We start from the raw sequence: 17,022 nt of genomic DNA on the forward strand, positions 1-17,022 counted from the left end.
TCATCATTGATTATAAACTTAGCTAATATTGAAGCTCTCCAGTCTATTACTGTGTTTTACCTTTATAGATTACAGCTTCACCTGCTGGGAAAGGACAAATCGTGACACGTCTTTGATTAATGTAAGCCTTTCGCATTTATTCCTGCTGCGGGTGTGTGTTGTTTAAGACTTAATAAGAATACACAAAGCAGGCCTTGAGTGATCAAATAAGATGCCATATGTTTCCCTTCTCATAGGGCTGCAGTAATGAATGCAGAATGTGAATCTGATGGACAGGCTTTTGCTTTCCTGCATGCGGAGGGAGACAGGTATAGCAGGAAAAACTAATGTATGATGAGAACATATTTCCAGCTCTCCTGAAAGGACACTGACCTCCGCTGGCCAGATTCTCTCATGCAAGCACCAGACTCTTGAGCTGCACACATGCTTTGACCTATTAGCTGGAGTAACATGGAGTGCATAAATATATTTCTGCAGTGCAGCATAATTACATGATTTGAATTCTGGGTGTATTTTGTGTAGGCTATGAATATTTGATAATGGAGGGCCTGTTTCTGATCCTTTGGGAGAGATTGCATCAAGCTTATCCCTGTCTCAGATATTGCAATCTGCATTATCAAGGTAAATCCTGAACAAAAAACCCTTTCTGCAGGGGAAAGCTCTTCAGTCTATGTAGATATGTTCTTTATGATAACTTAATATTTCAATGATTTTATTTGAAACACTCAAGTCAAACTTAAACATGTATGAATGTCATCGCATTAGAAAACAAAGGTGACTTTATTTTTAAGAAAGATGGCGTAATCACAATTTTAAAGCGAACCATTTCGGAATAAGAATTTAATGTTTTAATAAAATGAGAGATATAGCCTATTTTAAGGACACTTTGTGATTGCCAAAAGTTAGTGAAACATCAGTTGTGTGAACTAAAGATGATTGATCCTCTGAAAAAAAAAAATATTTTTATGTTTTTTCCTCTCCCAATGCCACTTTTTTTTAAAAAAAGTATGTTATCCTATGTATGACATTATACTATGTCAGTCAGGCATTTTTGGGATGTGATTAAAATACTTTTTGGGATCATAGGCCTATATCTAAAAACACTATTTTTTTTTTTGGCTGTTTGTTTGAAGATGCCTCAAAGCATAGAACAATTAAGGTCCCTCAAGCGTTTTCCTTAAAGGAAAAACTACAGTCATTCGATATTCTGCAATAACTTATGGAACTTATTTAGTAGGCTAAGTTCTCCAAAATATTTCTCTTGTGTGGCAATCTGAAGAAAACGTTTTTCATATTTGCAGATAGGCTATGTCAAAAGGAATATCTATTTATCCAGGCATTTCCCAGTAAGGTTGCACTATTGTGATTAGGATTTGTTCCTTTTCAAGGGATGTTTCCTCACTGACATAAATAATCAGGTTCATTCCAGAATCGCATTTCCCAAGTCTGTATAGTTCCGCCTAATTCGGTGTGTTTTAAAATGTGTTTTAGTTTTTAGTGTTTTTTTTTTTTTTTTTTTTTTTTTTTTTTTAAGTCGAAGGAGCAGATGAATTCGGGTTCCATTTGGCTTGGTCTTCATTCTACAGATTTCGATAATTATCGGGTTCACCCCGAAGCCTCATTATAGCGCTAATGAGGCGCCGCCACTCCGTGACACCCAACCGCTCCATCTCGTTAAGGAAATCGCTCTTCAATGCTGATTATTTTATTTGGAGCCATAATTATATTTCTTTCGGATAAATCACGGTCTAATCGAGTCCGTTCGGAGGGCAGCGCCTCTAATTGGAGCATGAGATGCGGCGGCGGGCGCGCGCTACCTGAGCCTGCTCGCGCGACCGGAGGAACCGAGCACCTGATGGATGTGGGGGTGTGCGGGGGGTTCTTCATCACCCCTCCTCCTCCTCCAGCTAAAACACAACAACTTATTACCTTTAATCCCCCCGACTGTCACCGCATCACCTGCACGAAACAAGAATCTAATTTGTTAAACTGGCATTTCTGCAGATGGACGATCGATTTTCTCTTTAGAATTCTCTAATTGAGTGAATATAGACGCCCCGTGAATCACATTCCGGCGTGGAACTGCATGAGCGGAGAATGCCGCATCTGTAAGGGTGTGGTGGAGCAGCTTTTGCCTATTGTGTGGACCGAATGTGCCCACAAGGACAGACTTGAAATCAGACTTGAAAGTAAATACATTTTTAATAATAATAAAAAAAAAATCAAAAAATGCAGAAACATTTGCATGAGCTAAATCAGTAGGCTATAACATGAGTCCCCATGATGATGGATAAGCAAACAAACTGACATTGTAGTAAAATAGCTAAAAATGTACTCATAAATAGGCTTTATTACACGAAACCACCTTTTGTGGACGTCCTCGGATGGAAAAGTGGTTTAAAAATATTTCCCCCAAAACTGCATAATAATAAATGATTGTTGTTGTTGTTACTGAAACTATGTATTTTATGGCTGAATAAATCATTATCTATATCATTGATATTATAATTTAATAATAGGCTCAAAGGGAAGGTGTGTGTGTGTCTGTCTTTCTTTATTGGTGCACATTAAAACTTTTCTTCACGCACCACTTAATTTTTAACGCGACAAGTTGACTGTGAATTTATCACATAAAGTTGGCCTAAATCATTCCTTTATTAGAATTTATTAATTCTTAGTTATAATGTGTTTTAATATCATTTTTTTATTATTATAAAATTGTTTGCTTATATGTGCAAATGGTCGAGTAATTGATTATTAGTCTGTAATTTTGTCCTCAAATCGACACCTAACGAGTTTCTTTGTGTTGGTGTAGAAGGAAAATGTGGAAATGTGTAAAGCATGCCAGTGTACCTTGTGGGACAGATGTGATGGTGGATATGAAGGCCATAAGATGGTGACAGTCTAACAAAAGCCTCGTTGAAAATCACTCCACAATGAGGAGTGAGGGAGCAGAATCCTCTCAGCTCCAGACCGCGTTCAGAATTACATTTGTTTTTCTTGTGATTTTATTAAAAGTCACTCCTCATCTCCAGAGCGCGTGAAAATGTCTACTTTCCACTCAGATGCGCCGCATTAACTTGCAGGGCGCGAGTTTGTTTGTTTGTCTATTTTTATTTATATGCAGTGTAAGATTGATGCGAGCTTGTTAACGCTATCTGGTGGGAGAGAGAGATGCAACTCAGCTTTGCTTCTGAATCACCTCCCAAATTACCCTCTCTCTCTCTCTCTCTCTCTCTCTCTCTCTCTCTCTCTCTCTCTCTCTCTCTCCAACCCCACCCCCCCCCCCCCCCCCACACACACACACACACAGACACAGACAATATCATCCATGCATAACTTTTGTAATCCCTGTGAGCAAAGGACTAATAAAGTAGTTTATAATATGAATAAATATCATACATTTATTATTATTATAAATATGTATTTTATTATAATGTATTGATTTAAAGTTATAAAAATGATTGCTGTTGTAACCGTTAAAAGTGTTTGTTTTAACTTTACACTGTTTGTTTTAACTTTAACTTTCTTTGAATTTATTATAAAATGTTATAGTTTTTAATGCATCAAATCAGATTTGAAGGGGACACACACAATTTGTATTTTGTTGGTTTAACTTAAAGTAACATGATTGCCTTAAAATGTTGAGTTCGTTGAAATTAAAACTTTTAGTTAATACAATAAAGGAGATTGGTTTAATCAACAGAAACTCAAAATATTATGTTATCTGAACCACATAAATTATTGATTTGATTTGACAAAAGAAAAAATGTTGTGATAAATCATGAATATATATATATATATATATATATATTACAGTGTGGAATTACTTTCAATTATTTGGATAAAAAAAACAACTATAAGGAGCTCTGTCTGTTGGCCTTATTTTTGATTAATGCAATTATTAATATTATTAGTGGTGGTGGTTTTATATTACATATTTACATTATTTGTAGTGTTTTGTGTGCATACAAATCATAATCACAATTTAAATGTATATTATTAGTGTACACATAATAAATATATAATAATATGAATATATATGTGTATTATATCAGTGTGCTCGTCAGCTAGCATATGGCTTTTTGTTCGATAGGTTTTTATAGTGTTGATTCTTGAACTTTAGTTGTAATCGCCACCTTTAGCTGTAGCTCAGAGGACCTAGAGACTTTTTTTTTTTTTTTTTTTCATTACTGGTGAGGTCAGGAAACAGTTGTGTATCCCCCTCAAATGCATTTAATAAAATGTTTTGCTTCGCTTCGCGTTTCACAAATAAAGCTTGAAATCCCCTCGCTGGCTGCAGGCCGGGTATTGGTGTACCGAAATTCAATCTGTACATTTTACGAGGTAAACAGACGGAATGAATTGCATTAGAGCAAGCCAAGGTGTTTTCAGCCAGACAGTTTTCAGCCCTTGCTCTGTTTGTGTGCAACAATCTAAAACTTATTTATTAGGGAAAAAACACTTGATCCGAGGCACAAAACCCCTCTTACAGCCGAATAAAGACAAAACCAAGCAGTAAGACGATATGGGAATTTTAATTGAGGGTCTCAGCTTGCACACTATATATGTGTGTTTATATTTTATGAAGTCCAGGCAGCCCTTCATTCACTCATAAGCATCGTTAGGCGTCTGTCGCACTTTTAGTCGGTTAAATATGACCGTGCTTCTCCAGAAGAGTGATTCACTTCTGTTTGTACAGCTATAAAAGGATCGAGCCATTGAAAAGTCGTAAAACGAAGCGCGCTATCAATCACGCGGCAACTGTTTTTCGGGCCAAACAATGTAATGATTTCAAATGATCGTTATTGTTGAGGTAATGCATTTGTTTGGTTTTGTCTTGCTATGATACGCGAGGAAAAATACACATGTGAGCAGCGATGACAAAAGTGTTAGTTCATGCATAATTTTAGATATCTTAAACATACTCTTAAAAATAAAGGTTCCACTTAGAACCAGAAATGATCCGTAAACGAATAATTTGATCTTGACGTTTTTAATCTCCAAAAGAACCATATATAAACAACTCAAGCTGGCACTTGAAAATAAGATGGTTCTTTGAATAGAAGAATTGAGGAACCTTTATTTTTTAAGGGTGTAGTAGAATGAAAATGATTACAACTCCAACAGGATCAAATAACAGAACCGTGTTCGATTTATATTACGTCTCTGGTATAAAGCCATATCCACATCCCAATTAAAAAAAAAAAAGAAGCCCCGTACAAAGAACAGTCTATTTCCTGCACAAAAGGAAAGTGTGAGATGAACACAAACCCGAGATCTTCCATTACTCGCCCGGTGCCTCGTTCGCCTTCTCTGACATTTCGGATATCAAAACGCAGCGCAAGAACAATTGTTTCCAAATTGAATCCGCACTCTCTTCCTTTCCTCATTTTCAGCGAGGCATATACATTTCCCCGGCGAGTCAAGAGTCGCGTCTGACCCGGCGACTGGAGGCGCGCACTCTTGTTCTTAACACCAGATTGGTGGCTTGTCAAAAAAAAAAAAAAAAAGAGTCGAAAGTTTCTCGCTCGGACGCGTCCTTTGTGCGCAGTGAAAAGACACTATTCACTCTTGCAAATAAAAGAGTAGCCTTCCTCAAACCATCCCACTGGCATCTGCTTAGAGCCTGTTTGCACTGGTCGTACGATATTTTTCATCGGTTCCGTGTGTGACAAAAGCTATTGTGTTAATTGGAGTAAATGCATGTTCGTTTATTGGTTAAACGCGCTGCTCTGGCAGTTGAGTGTTCTTTGCATGAAATAAATCAAGTTAATTTGGGGCAATTGGATGAAAAATCAATGCAACGAATACAATTTGTCAGCGTAGAGTGTTTAAAGTCTAAATGTATCTATTTTGGTGCGAAAGTCCTCGCACTCCCCCCTTTCCCTTCGCGGGGGTATCCCTGTTTCTGGAAGCACATTTCTGACTTTGACTTTCCACCGAATTATGCACCTAATTTGCTCACATATCATTTACTCCAAGTTCCTCCCGCCGTGACAGTCGGGCCTAAACACTACTAAATCAGCCCTAATTTATACTGATCCCGCTAATAATCGTAATAAAAAGCTTATAGATTTGGCACTAATTACATAAAAGCCTAATGATGTTGAAAATTACCCTGGTTTGAGATATATGGCTAATCTAAACTTTGTTGTTGGCTGCCCCGGGCTACTAGAAACATTAGAAGAGGTTCACTTCGTCTCCAAAAGGCGCGAGCTGGACATGCCGCGACACGAAGGCAAGGCCTTTTTTTTTTTCACGAGGAAACGTGAAATTATCACTTACGATTAAGTGACAAAAGTGTATAAAGAATAACCTTATAATTAAAACGCGACGGGGTCATTTGGAAACCTTCTCGTTTTTTTTTCTTCTCGTTATTTTATTTGTATCTAATATAAGCGCATAAAAATGAGTTCATATAATAAAGAGAGCATGGTTTAATCGTTTAGTCCAGTAATAAACTTTGGGAAGCCATTACTAAACCATATGGATTTGATAAGGATGACACGTTTATATAACAATAGTTTAATTCGATGTTTCTCCTCAAATAATCAGGGGCCCCTCAATGATTCTGGCAGCACGCTCAATTAAACCAATTCTGAGGGAATGAGGGAGTTTCTCGAAGAGCTTCCTGAAAGAGGTCATTTTAAAGGTTATAATTTGGGAGTCGGGATCAAAAACGAGGAGAGATGAACTTGGGAGGGCAGCAAGAGAGGCTTCGCGCATCTGACACTGCAGGCTTCAACGCTGATTGGCTCTTATTTGAAGGAGCTCATGGGTTCATTCAACTATTAAGCGCCTCCCAGTTCCTCTAAAGGACATTATAATGCAAGGAACCTCCTTTTTAACCACAAACCGAATTTGCTTTCATTTAGGCCATATATATTTTTTAAATAGTTTAAAGTCATAGAGATTTTTTTGGGAAAGCATTTCGCCCTGGAGCGGTGCGCGATGCTTTCGCACGCCGACCTGCTGGATGCTCGCCTCGGTGAGTTATCAACGCCAAACTCCGGTCTGCAACTCTACTGTAAGCTGGAGGACTCTTTTCATCTAAATCAAGCAGTGAAAATTGACAATTTGTCTCTTATTTTATCTTAATTCGATTTAAGCGAGCTAATTCATTGGAGAAGTAATCATTATTATTATATTACGCAGTAATTTGATTTAGTCGTTTTCCAAGATATTGAGGAGATTTAAATGGAATTAGTTATTTTAAAAGATGTCATTCTGCTGTGTTGTTGTTCTGAGCTAGTCTTAAAATGGTTTTACCATTATTTGCACGTTATGTATGTAATGCTAGTTTCAATTGGTAGATGTTTGCATAAGAATAATGCTTGCTTGCTTGTTGTGACTGTCAAGAAAAATGATATTCTGCACTAACACTTCTTTCTTTTTCAGCAATGTTTGAAGTGTTAGTTTTGAGCTCACTCGGTTTTGTCCATTTCTCTGTTTCAGGGATGAAGGATGCCGCGGCCGAGCTTCTGGGTCACAGGGAGGCGTTGAAATGCAGGCTGGGCGGCGGCGGGACTGACTCGGGACACCCCGGAGAACTTGCCCCGGTCTCCGATGCAGTGGAAGGGACCACCCTTCTTCCCGGAGACGATATCAACAGTGCTGGATCCAATCCGTCGGGTGTAGCGGTGAACAGTAAGGAACAGGAGAAGCAACAGCAGCAGCAACAGAACCCCAGCCAGTCCGGCGGGCAGCAGAGTCAGAGTCAGAAACAGAAACGGCACCGGACTCGCTTTACTCCGGCTCAGCTTAACGAGCTGGAACGCAGCTTCGCCAAAACCCACTATCCGGACATCTTCATGCGGGAGGAGCTCGCGCTCCGGATCGGCTTGACGGAATCACGCGTGCAGGTGAGTGGAGACGATCATCACAGGTTTCGGATTGTTGTGTTCATGTGATAATCGTTGTTGAATCGACAGTAACATTAACTCTGTAAAATATATTTATCAGATATTTCAATACAATAGAGAAGGTGTTATTGTAAGCTACCTGCAATTATTATGTTTGAAATGAAAAAATAGACAAATAAAGCAAGATATATTCGAGAGAATTTTTTTTTTAAACTATTTTAGTCTGATTATATTTATTATAAATGGCATATATCAGCTATTGTCTATCGTGGACATTATAATGCATGCTAAATATTTATCATATATGTTATTCAAATACTAATCTTATATTCTTAAAAATACGAAGCTAGCCCTACAAACAGCAGGAAATTATAACGCGTTGTAGGCTAACTTATTTCCAAAAATGCAGCCTTTTTTTAAAATTTGATATTTTTATATATATTTTATATAATTTCTCTATATTAAATTTTAAAGAGTAATGAGAATTTGCATTTCTGTTTGTCTACACGATGAGCCGAGATTTAAAGTTTGTCGACAGAACTTGCAAAAACAATTAGCTTACATGAACATAACCGTGTAAAATTGTTATAAAACACCCTTCAAGTCTCCGAATGAGCTTTATCATCAAGATGAATGCATGAAAAAAATCAAAATAATTAAAAAGGAACTGTCGTAACTGTTAAATTCATATTAAGCGTAAAAATTTTTTTTTTAAATGCGACAGTAGTATGTCCTATTTATTTATTTTTTGTCTTATCAATAGTAGCATATTTTCTCTTTTTATCTTATATTTTAAAATAAACATTATTTTAAACAAAATAGTAACACAAACATTATTTTAATCCCAATCACACGAATATCCAATTTTGATTATGAATCGTGTTTATCACCTCCACAAATACCACCATCATAAAGGTTTAAATTCATTTTGGTTTTGTATTATAAAAAATGAATATTGCTGTTACATATTACTTGGCCTGTTTGTATTTGATTCAGATTACGTTTCTATATCAACATTTCCTTGGCTTTTGAATGTGAACCCATTTAAAACATGCGGCGATTCTCATTATTTTGTCGTTCGGGTCGTTTTCCTTTTACAATACAATTATTGTTATCGCAGCCATCGGAGCAGACCGATATCTTAATCACTTTGATAAGATTATGACTCGTGCTGCTCCTGTGATTGGTGGTCAGTCGCAAATGCAGCGGTAAATGAACCCGCGAGATAAATGTAAGAATCAACGAGCGCGCGCGGCATTCCTGCGCTCTCTCTCTCTCTCTGATGTACAGAGGCTCATTATATATGTATAGCTTTTCAAGTTGATAGTGCAATAAAATCAAGACCATTATTATCAACCAATTTCAGAATTATTTATAACTTAACAGGCTTATTAAGCTCAATGCGTAAGACTGTTCTGCGTAAAATAATAATCATCATAATTAGCAGGCCTGAGCTCGGATGCAACTATTTTACTTGCATAAAAAATAAATGAGTGCCACTATGACCGCGCGGTGATCTTCCGTAAGCACATCTGAAACAGCACACTAGGTTTGTTTAGCGGTCTCGTGAAATAGGTCTGTCAGCGTGCACGTCTTAATGGCCTGCGCGCGGATGCTGCTCTGTCTTTTTTTAATGGTATGAGAAATTGCATTTTCTTTTATCCTCTGAAGTGTAATGCATTTGAGTCCGGATTTCACGGCTGGCTGCGTGGAGTGGGATTCGGGGGATCTAATATGAACCCCTTCACATTTTTTTTCTTCCCCTTTCGTTGGGTCAGAATCTGCTCGTTAATCATTGTGAGCGCGCATGAGATCTCTATAAACCCGAAGGACCTCGGGAAATAAACACCGTGTGAGCCATTTACCGTGGGCCTTTTTACGCACTGGTGTTTTAAAATCGAGCACATAATAATGGAGAGTCTAAATATTATGATTCCTTATCGTTTCGGTCAACAAACAAACACAAATCATAATAAATTAAGACATTTTTGGCTATATTTTTCTTCATTTTCATATTACTAATAACATACAAACAAATAAACTGATGCATAAGTGCCACAAGAATGCAAAATAATCATATTTTTCTGGTGTGTAAAGTGTAGATAATTGTTTTGCGCATTTCTTTTTTTTATCTTTAAAACAATTCGTTTTATTTTACGCGTTTTATTCTCTATATTTTTAAGAATTCAAAAGCCAAAACATTGCTATTAAGTAATCTACATTGCGACATTATAATAACTTTTGGTTCTGGTTTTACACACACACACACACACACACACACACAATATCTTGTGTTTTAAGATGGATTGTCTTCTTATTTTATAGTGAACATATGGATGAATTTCACAAAATTTCTCATTGGGAGATCTTGGAGGCCATGTTAAATGGATGTTTTGTTAAACTTGCTTTTAAAATGCATTCTGTAAGCAGCGTTCTGAGAGCTCTTTTTTGTTCCCTCTTTCTGCAGGTTTGGTTTCAGAACCGACGCGCCAAATGGAAGAAGCGCAAGAAGACCACGAACGTGTTCCGCGCTCCGGGCACTTTGCTGCCCAATCACCACCACGGCCTACCGCAGTTCCCCTCCGCCGCGGCGGCCGCGGCAGCCATGGGCGACAGCCTGTGCTCTTTTCACGCTAATGACACCCGCTGGGCGGCGGCTGGGATGCCGGGAGTCTCACAGTTGCAGTTACCAACTTCCCTAGGCCGACAACAAGCCATGGCACAGTCTCTATCCCAGTGCAGCCTTGGCGCGGGACCGCCGCACAACTCCATGAGCCTGTCCAACATGTCCTCCAATGGTTCCGGTCTCCAGTCCCACCTCTACCAACCCACCTTCCCCGGTATGGTGCCCGCGTCGCTCTCTAGCCCCAACAATGTGACCGGCTCGCCTCAGCTGTGTAGCTCCCCGGACTCTGACGTCTGGAGAGGAACGAGCATCGCGTCTCTGCGCCGCAAAGCGCTCGAGCACACAGTGTCCATGAGTTTCACCTAATATTTTGACGTGCTGTTCACCCCCTGTTTCTCGTCCACCCTTCATTTCTGGCTAAGTGACGCACAAGGAAGTGTACGGATACGACTGTCCTCTAGTAAACACACCACACATGAACTGTGCGCTCCTGGTGGAAATAAAACCTAAAGCGTCATAGGCTGAAAAAAAAGAAGCATATTTATTTATTTATTTTATTTATTTTTATTAGCATTTTCTTTTTGCAAATGTAACTGTGCGCAAATGTCTTCTCCCTGGACAGAAAACAATCTGCACTTTTGCAATGTATTTATTTGCATTTGATCTCAGAGAAACAAGCCGAGCGACGGTGCACTCGTTTTTAGTATTATTCTTATTATCATCCTTATTATTGTCATTATGGGAGAAACTCGTTTAAATTTTAAGACGGTGGATGAAAGAAAGGAAAATATCTCCAAAAGAATTAAGAAACTTGACTGCATGTGTCGACCAAGGTAAACAACATCAACATCATCAACAACAACAACAACAACAACAACGGGGAAATGTCATTTAAAAGAAAAGTATGACTTTGTTATATGCTGTTATATAGGATGTTTTGTGTAGATAAAGCATTCTTAACCTGTTCCCATTCGGTCAGTTTGTGATATGTTCTAAGTTATTGTATGTGCTTATACCAATATAAATTTCTTAAATGTTTGATCTTCTTCTTAACGGCTGTTTTGTTTCCTGAACATGTTTATAACGATTGAATGTAAATTAACGAATAAAATCATTTTCAATATGTCATTATTGACAGCTCGCATCTTCTGTTGTTCTTGGGGACACTGCGGGGAAAAACAGATCTTGTTTGTGAAGCGTTTGTTTGTTTAGGATTGGGTAAAACTTAATACACCTTTAATGTATTGTATTAGCTGCTTACCCGACCTATGCCTAATGCACGTTCAAATTAGAAATGTCGCAAACCTTTAGTTTAATATTTACAATCATATTTGAATGTAGATGAACTATTGATCTGCATTATATAATGTCAGCTAATGGCTTATTATTGAAAGTTTCAAATCGAGTCATTATCTGTCCCAACACTACATTTTCCTCTATTTGGCGACGTTGCAGGGGTTGACATTAACTCGTCCTCTGATTGGCTGTTGGGCTCTTGGCATTATGACCTCATAGATGGGAAATCAGGACTCAGCCAAATACAATATCAAGAGCGCGCCATCACTGTCTGTCTAACAGAGCAATGCGATGATAATAATAGGCTACAATCATGCATATGGCGCAAAATGACTACTGTACGAGAGCTCCTTAAATAATTCATACATCCAGACCAGAACGCCAAAATAAGACAGTTTACGTATAGGCCTATATTCTCACGTGAATATATTTGAGCTCATATTGCCTACACAAATGGACCGGTAAGATTCACTTTGATTTATTTATAGAAGTAATTGATCCAATTCCATATTTAGGCTGATGCTGAAATTATAAGCATGAAATTAATTAATTTTTCTAATTCAATCATAATGTTAGAACGTTGTTGCATACATTTATAGCTATGACAAAATTGTCAAATCTTCAGTTATAGCTACATTGTGGCCCACGTGAGGTTAAAAGCAATTATAGCCTTTGTTTGTGATGAGGCATTGCAAATTATAGATTGTTATCAAGAGCTTCGAAATCAACCAACCTGCAGTGGAACTGGGCATGTTAGTGTTTGAAAATCAGGAATCGTGTTGATAAAATATAAGAGGTTCTCCTGCATGTTTGAACGCGTTATTAGTGAGGAGGCAGGTTGTATTTGTGACCGCGTGCATGCGTCTAAAAGAGAGATCAGGTGATACGGATGTGCTCCTTGCAAACAGATGCGAGATGATATTACATAAATATTATAATTTGTTTCAGTACCCGCCGGGTTAATTAGTTTGTGGAAATGCGAAGGCCGTTCCTCGTTAGCTAATTTGTCACACGCTGACGAGAGAGGCGAACACTGACCCGCCACAATGCATTGCGCGAGAGAGCCGAGCGGAGAATGGCCTGCTTACCTCCAATCCATCTCTGGTAAATAAATGAAATCAGTCAATAAAGCATCGGAGGGTGAATATAGCTTTCTCTGTCTGGGTTATGAATGAGAACTCATTAATTTTCCAGGCCTAAAGTGTGTGTGTGTCAGTGTCTGCGCGCGCGCATGTGGACGTATGTGAGAGACTACAGGCATGCAATAAAGAGAGAGAGAGAACATAAAGCTGAGGTTACAAGGTTACATGCTGTAAAATTACTTTAAGGCATAATTAACAAATCATACAGTTTTTTCAGCACAATTATAGGCCTACATAACTTGGGGAATGTGTGTAGGTGTAGGCTACACGTAGACCTATTAAGTCAGCAAACATTCGGTAAAACAGGATTAGGCCTACATATACTTGCATACAGTAAGCTATATGAAATACACTAAATAGTTGCTGCCTTAAATTATTAAGTACAGTCAACTTGGATGTTTTAATCATGATAAAGTTAAAGCAATGTAAATACATATGTTGTCATACTTATTGATCATATAATTTTTTGGATGCAATGCAGTCAACTAGGCTGCATCTGAAATTGCATACTAACTTGAGTAGGTAGGCTACTTATTTAGTAATCAGGCCTACTTCACAACCACTAAAAAAGTATGTTCTATATAGTAAGAGTGTGTGTAGGATGAATGTAACCTGGACGTACTAGATTCGCCATGTTGTCATTATCATGTGACCTACCAGCATCAGTTATGTTGCTTCACTGCCATTCATAAATCATCTCCCGTGGCCTCATGGGATAGTAAAGTGTCCATCGTATGCATACTTCAGAATCTCAACGGAAGTAGTAGGTCAACCGGGTACTTTTTGCCTAGGGGTGGTATAATGCCCTTTTCACAAGATGTAAAATAAGTCTTTGGTGTCCCCAGAGTGTGTATGTGAAGTTTCAGCTCAAAATACCCCACAGATATTTTTATATAGCATGTTAAAATTGTCACTTTTTGAGGGTGAGCAAAAACGCATGGTTTTGTGTCTGCTCCTTTAAATGCAAATGAGCTGCTGCTCCCAGCACAGGGGGCGGAGCTTCAAGAGCAAGCACATGGACATGCACTGAAAATTTCAAAAACTTTTAGCCTTTTATGTTCAAACCGGAGTCAGACAAAGAGACTCAAGAAGAAGTGACAACATGTAGAAGCAACAGGACGTTTCTGAATGGTTAGTTGATGAATTTATGTAGCTTATGTGTAGTAATCTTCTGTCATTGATTAGCATATTCTGTCATGATAATCTATAAATCGCGTTCCCCGGGGGCGGGGTTTATGTAAATGTTAGGGTTCGTGATGTCACTGGGAGGAAGCTTGTGTAGTCCCTACCAGCCGTTTGTTGTAATCCTTAAAAGGCGATTTCTGTAAAAGAAAATATCTCCCTTTGCTTTGAACTTTGAGCATTGTAATTTTGTAGATGTTGTTTATGCTCAAACAGCAACATTACACACTAACTAAAGTTAAAAAAGTGAAATCATAATCAACCACCCCTTTAATGAGGACTGTGAATTCAGACATACTTCTTTTGTCACACACTGTTTTTGCCTATAGGGAAGTATGTGATTTCGATGCAACCAAATGACCTTTTTTCCAGGATGATGAATTAATCTGATGTAATACAGTCTAATTGATTGCTGCCATGATGAGAAGCAACAAAAATACAGTTGTTTTACAACAACAGAGTCATAAAAGGAATCTTCCTGACATGTTTAATTGCAGGCGGCATGTTTGATTTAGTATCTAAGACAAAATTATTAGTGCTGTCAAATCAATTAATCGAGATTTATTATATATATATATATATATACATACACACACTTGCACACCTTATATATTTAAAAAAACGTTTATGTTATCGCATAACTCGTATTTGACATCACAAAAAATATCACTTTGATGTATCAGAAGACATAAAAACAAAATTGTACAACCCTGATTTTTATCACAAGATTTGTCATCACCATGATGTTAGAATGTTGTGGGTGGTTGCCGAGGCGTTGCTATGTGTTTGCTATTTTGTTCATGGTTGCTAGGGGATTGCTTGGTGTTTTCAAAAATGCATGTGCAATAGTGATTTACTGGCTATATTTCCACCTGTATTTGCTTGGTAGGGCGAAAAACATAGGCTACACGCTACACACGAATCCCCCAAAGTGTTGCTGTTGTTTGTATGTGTGTGTGTAAAGCAGAATTTAGTGTGTGGGTAATACGGGAGGACAGGGTTGTGTGTTGCTCATAAACGAGTTCGTCTTCTCTACTCCGTCTCTGTATGGGAAAGCCTTATTGAACATCACACGCATTCCCCCTACAGTTTATAGCTGAAATCAGCACCTTTTAGAATATCCATCTATTCTGCTCTCGCTGGATGGACAGACCCAGAGAGAGGAGAGGAGAAGGAATGAGAGAGAGAGAGAGAGAGAGAGAGTAGGATCTTATTTTCTGTTATCTATCTGAACTGAGAACAGTAAATTGATTGAGTCTGACATGCTACTGCTACTGCTATAGTGACCAGGTGTTAATATAGGCCTATTTTGAGCACAAAATTAAATTTTCAAAGCACTCAATTGAAATAGCTTTTTTAAAATTATTATTTCCCCCCTAAATTTTTCTGCAATTCATTCGATCCAAATGCATGTTTTGTAGATGAAAACACATTTTTTGAGATTAAAATTAGAACATTTCAAAACTTACAAAAAAAAAAAAAAAAAAAATCTGACAGACAGCTCACACACCAATAACGAAAACTATAACGATAACTATAGTGTCCACACCAGTGGACAATATTGGTCTGTTTATTCTAAGCGCGTGCTTGTCTGTTGCTTTAAATGCTCGTGCTGGTTACAGCAGGATGGATTCTGATTGGCTGTTAACGTTTTTATCTGACCAGTATCAACTGGATAAAATCGTTATGAAAGAGATTCTAACCATATCTTTTCTCTGCGCCGTTATCGTTATAGCTGTGATGTGAACTCTGCTATTCTTTAATATTGAGAATGGTTTTTAGAACATTTATCGTTATCTTTTTAGTTATCGTCCTTGGTGTGAACCGACCTTTGTCGGGTGGATTCTGATTGGCTGTCAGTGTTTTTATCGTTCATCAGCTGGAAAAATCGTTCTGAAAGTGATTCCAACGATATTGTTGTCATTGTAACTTTGGCGTAGACATTAAAGCCCCGTTAAATGACGATAACTACAACTATAGGCTAGTAAGTTTTAAAAATCGTAGCAGAGTCCACACCACAACTATGATAATGGCACGTACAAAGGAACGACAATCCTTGAAATCACTTTTTGTATGATTTTTTTTTTTTTTTTTTTTTCAGCTGATGAACTATAAAAACATTGACAGCCAACCAGAATTCCAAGTTTCCAACGATGTCCTTCCCGTGTCGTTATCTTTATAACAGTTGTTTGGACTTCCCTGTTAGCACAGAATAAGAACAATTATTAAACCTCAAAGTTATAGTTATGATTGGCATAGGTGGATTAACTATTGGCAATTTGGCAAGTGACCAGGGGCACCACGTCCAGGTGGGAACCACCCAAATATTTAGAACAAAGGGTTGATCTCTCTCTTACATGTGTGGATTCTATATATTTGCGCATAGGCCTTATGCATTTTTATTGCATTTTTTTCAGGAAATGTAAATGAACTTTTAATTGCCAACATTTCTTTCCATCCCTACTTTAATTTCTTGTGCATTTTGACATTCCTGTATTTTCGTGGCCCTTGTTCAGATAACCAACACAGTTACATCTCCCTCCATCTCCTCCCCTCCCCTAGCTCTCTCTCTGCCCTTGAGTTTTTCTATTACCTTGTGGAAAGCACCTCGCCTGGCATGACAAGCGCAGCGGATTGACACTAAATCAGAAATCAACGCTAGAGCTCAGCATGAAGGTCACACTCGCTCACACACTCGTCTCTATCTGAGAACACATGCGATTCGCTCATCTGTGAGTGTGTGGGCCTGTATTCTCTCTCTCTCTCTCTCTCTCTCTCTCTCTCTCTCTCTCTCTCTCTCTCTCTCTCTCGAAGGGTCACACGGGCCCTGTGGGATTTTGAGAGGGGCCACATCTCTGTAAGGTGAGGTGATGGTAATCCTCAAATAATTGCTCAGCATACACACAGAGTC

General features: G+C 38.2%; 1 protein-coding gene across 4 annotated transcripts; it reads left to right on the forward strand.

Annotated features, from left to right (window-relative positions):
- Nucleotides 1-28: 28 nt before the first annotated feature.
- Nucleotides 29-11,621, forward strand: otpa (orthopedia homeobox a). 4 transcript variants are annotated; one of them, XM_079847958.1, is made up of 4 exons: nucleotides 29-121; nucleotides 237-621; nucleotides 7,459-7,865; nucleotides 10,333-11,621. In XM_079847958.1, exons 2-4 carry the CDS (start codon nucleotides 540-542, stop codon nucleotides 10,855-10,857), a joined length of 1,014 nt encoding a protein of 337 aa, XP_079704084.1. In that variant the 5' UTR covers nucleotides 29-121; nucleotides 237-539; the 3' UTR covers nucleotides 10,858-11,621. The 4 variants fall into 4 exon arrangements, with proteins under 4 accessions (XP_079704084.1, XP_079704086.1, XP_079704085.1 ...); XM_079847960.1 differs by having other exon boundaries at nucleotides 237-308; XM_079847959.1 differs by lacking the exons at nucleotides 29-121; nucleotides 237-621 and adding an exon at nucleotides 6,798-7,030.
- The last annotated feature ends 5,401 nt before the right edge of the window (nucleotides 11,622-17,022 follow it).

This window comes from Squalius cephalus (assembly GCF_949319135.1).
Source record: "Squalius cephalus genome assembly, chromosome: 17".
NCBI lineage: Eukaryota > Metazoa > Chordata > Actinopteri > Cypriniformes > Leuciscidae > Squalius > Squalius cephalus.

What these genes read in the sequence shown, in the direction of transcription:
- otpa (XM_079847958.1), top strand. Translation starts at nt 540, where the DNA reads ATGGAGGGCCTGTTTCTGATCCTTTGGGAGAGATTGCATCAAGCTTAT. An exon ending in TTGCAATCTGCATTATCAAG is followed by an intron (nt 622 to 7,458) that starts GTAAATCCTGAA and finishes TCTCTGTTTCAG; the next exon opens with GGATGAAGGATGCCGCGGCC. An exon ending in TGACGGAATCACGCGTGCAG is followed by an intron (nt 7,866 to 10,332) that starts GTGAGTGGAGAC and finishes CTCTTTCTGCAG; the next exon opens with GTTTGGTTTCAGAACCGACG.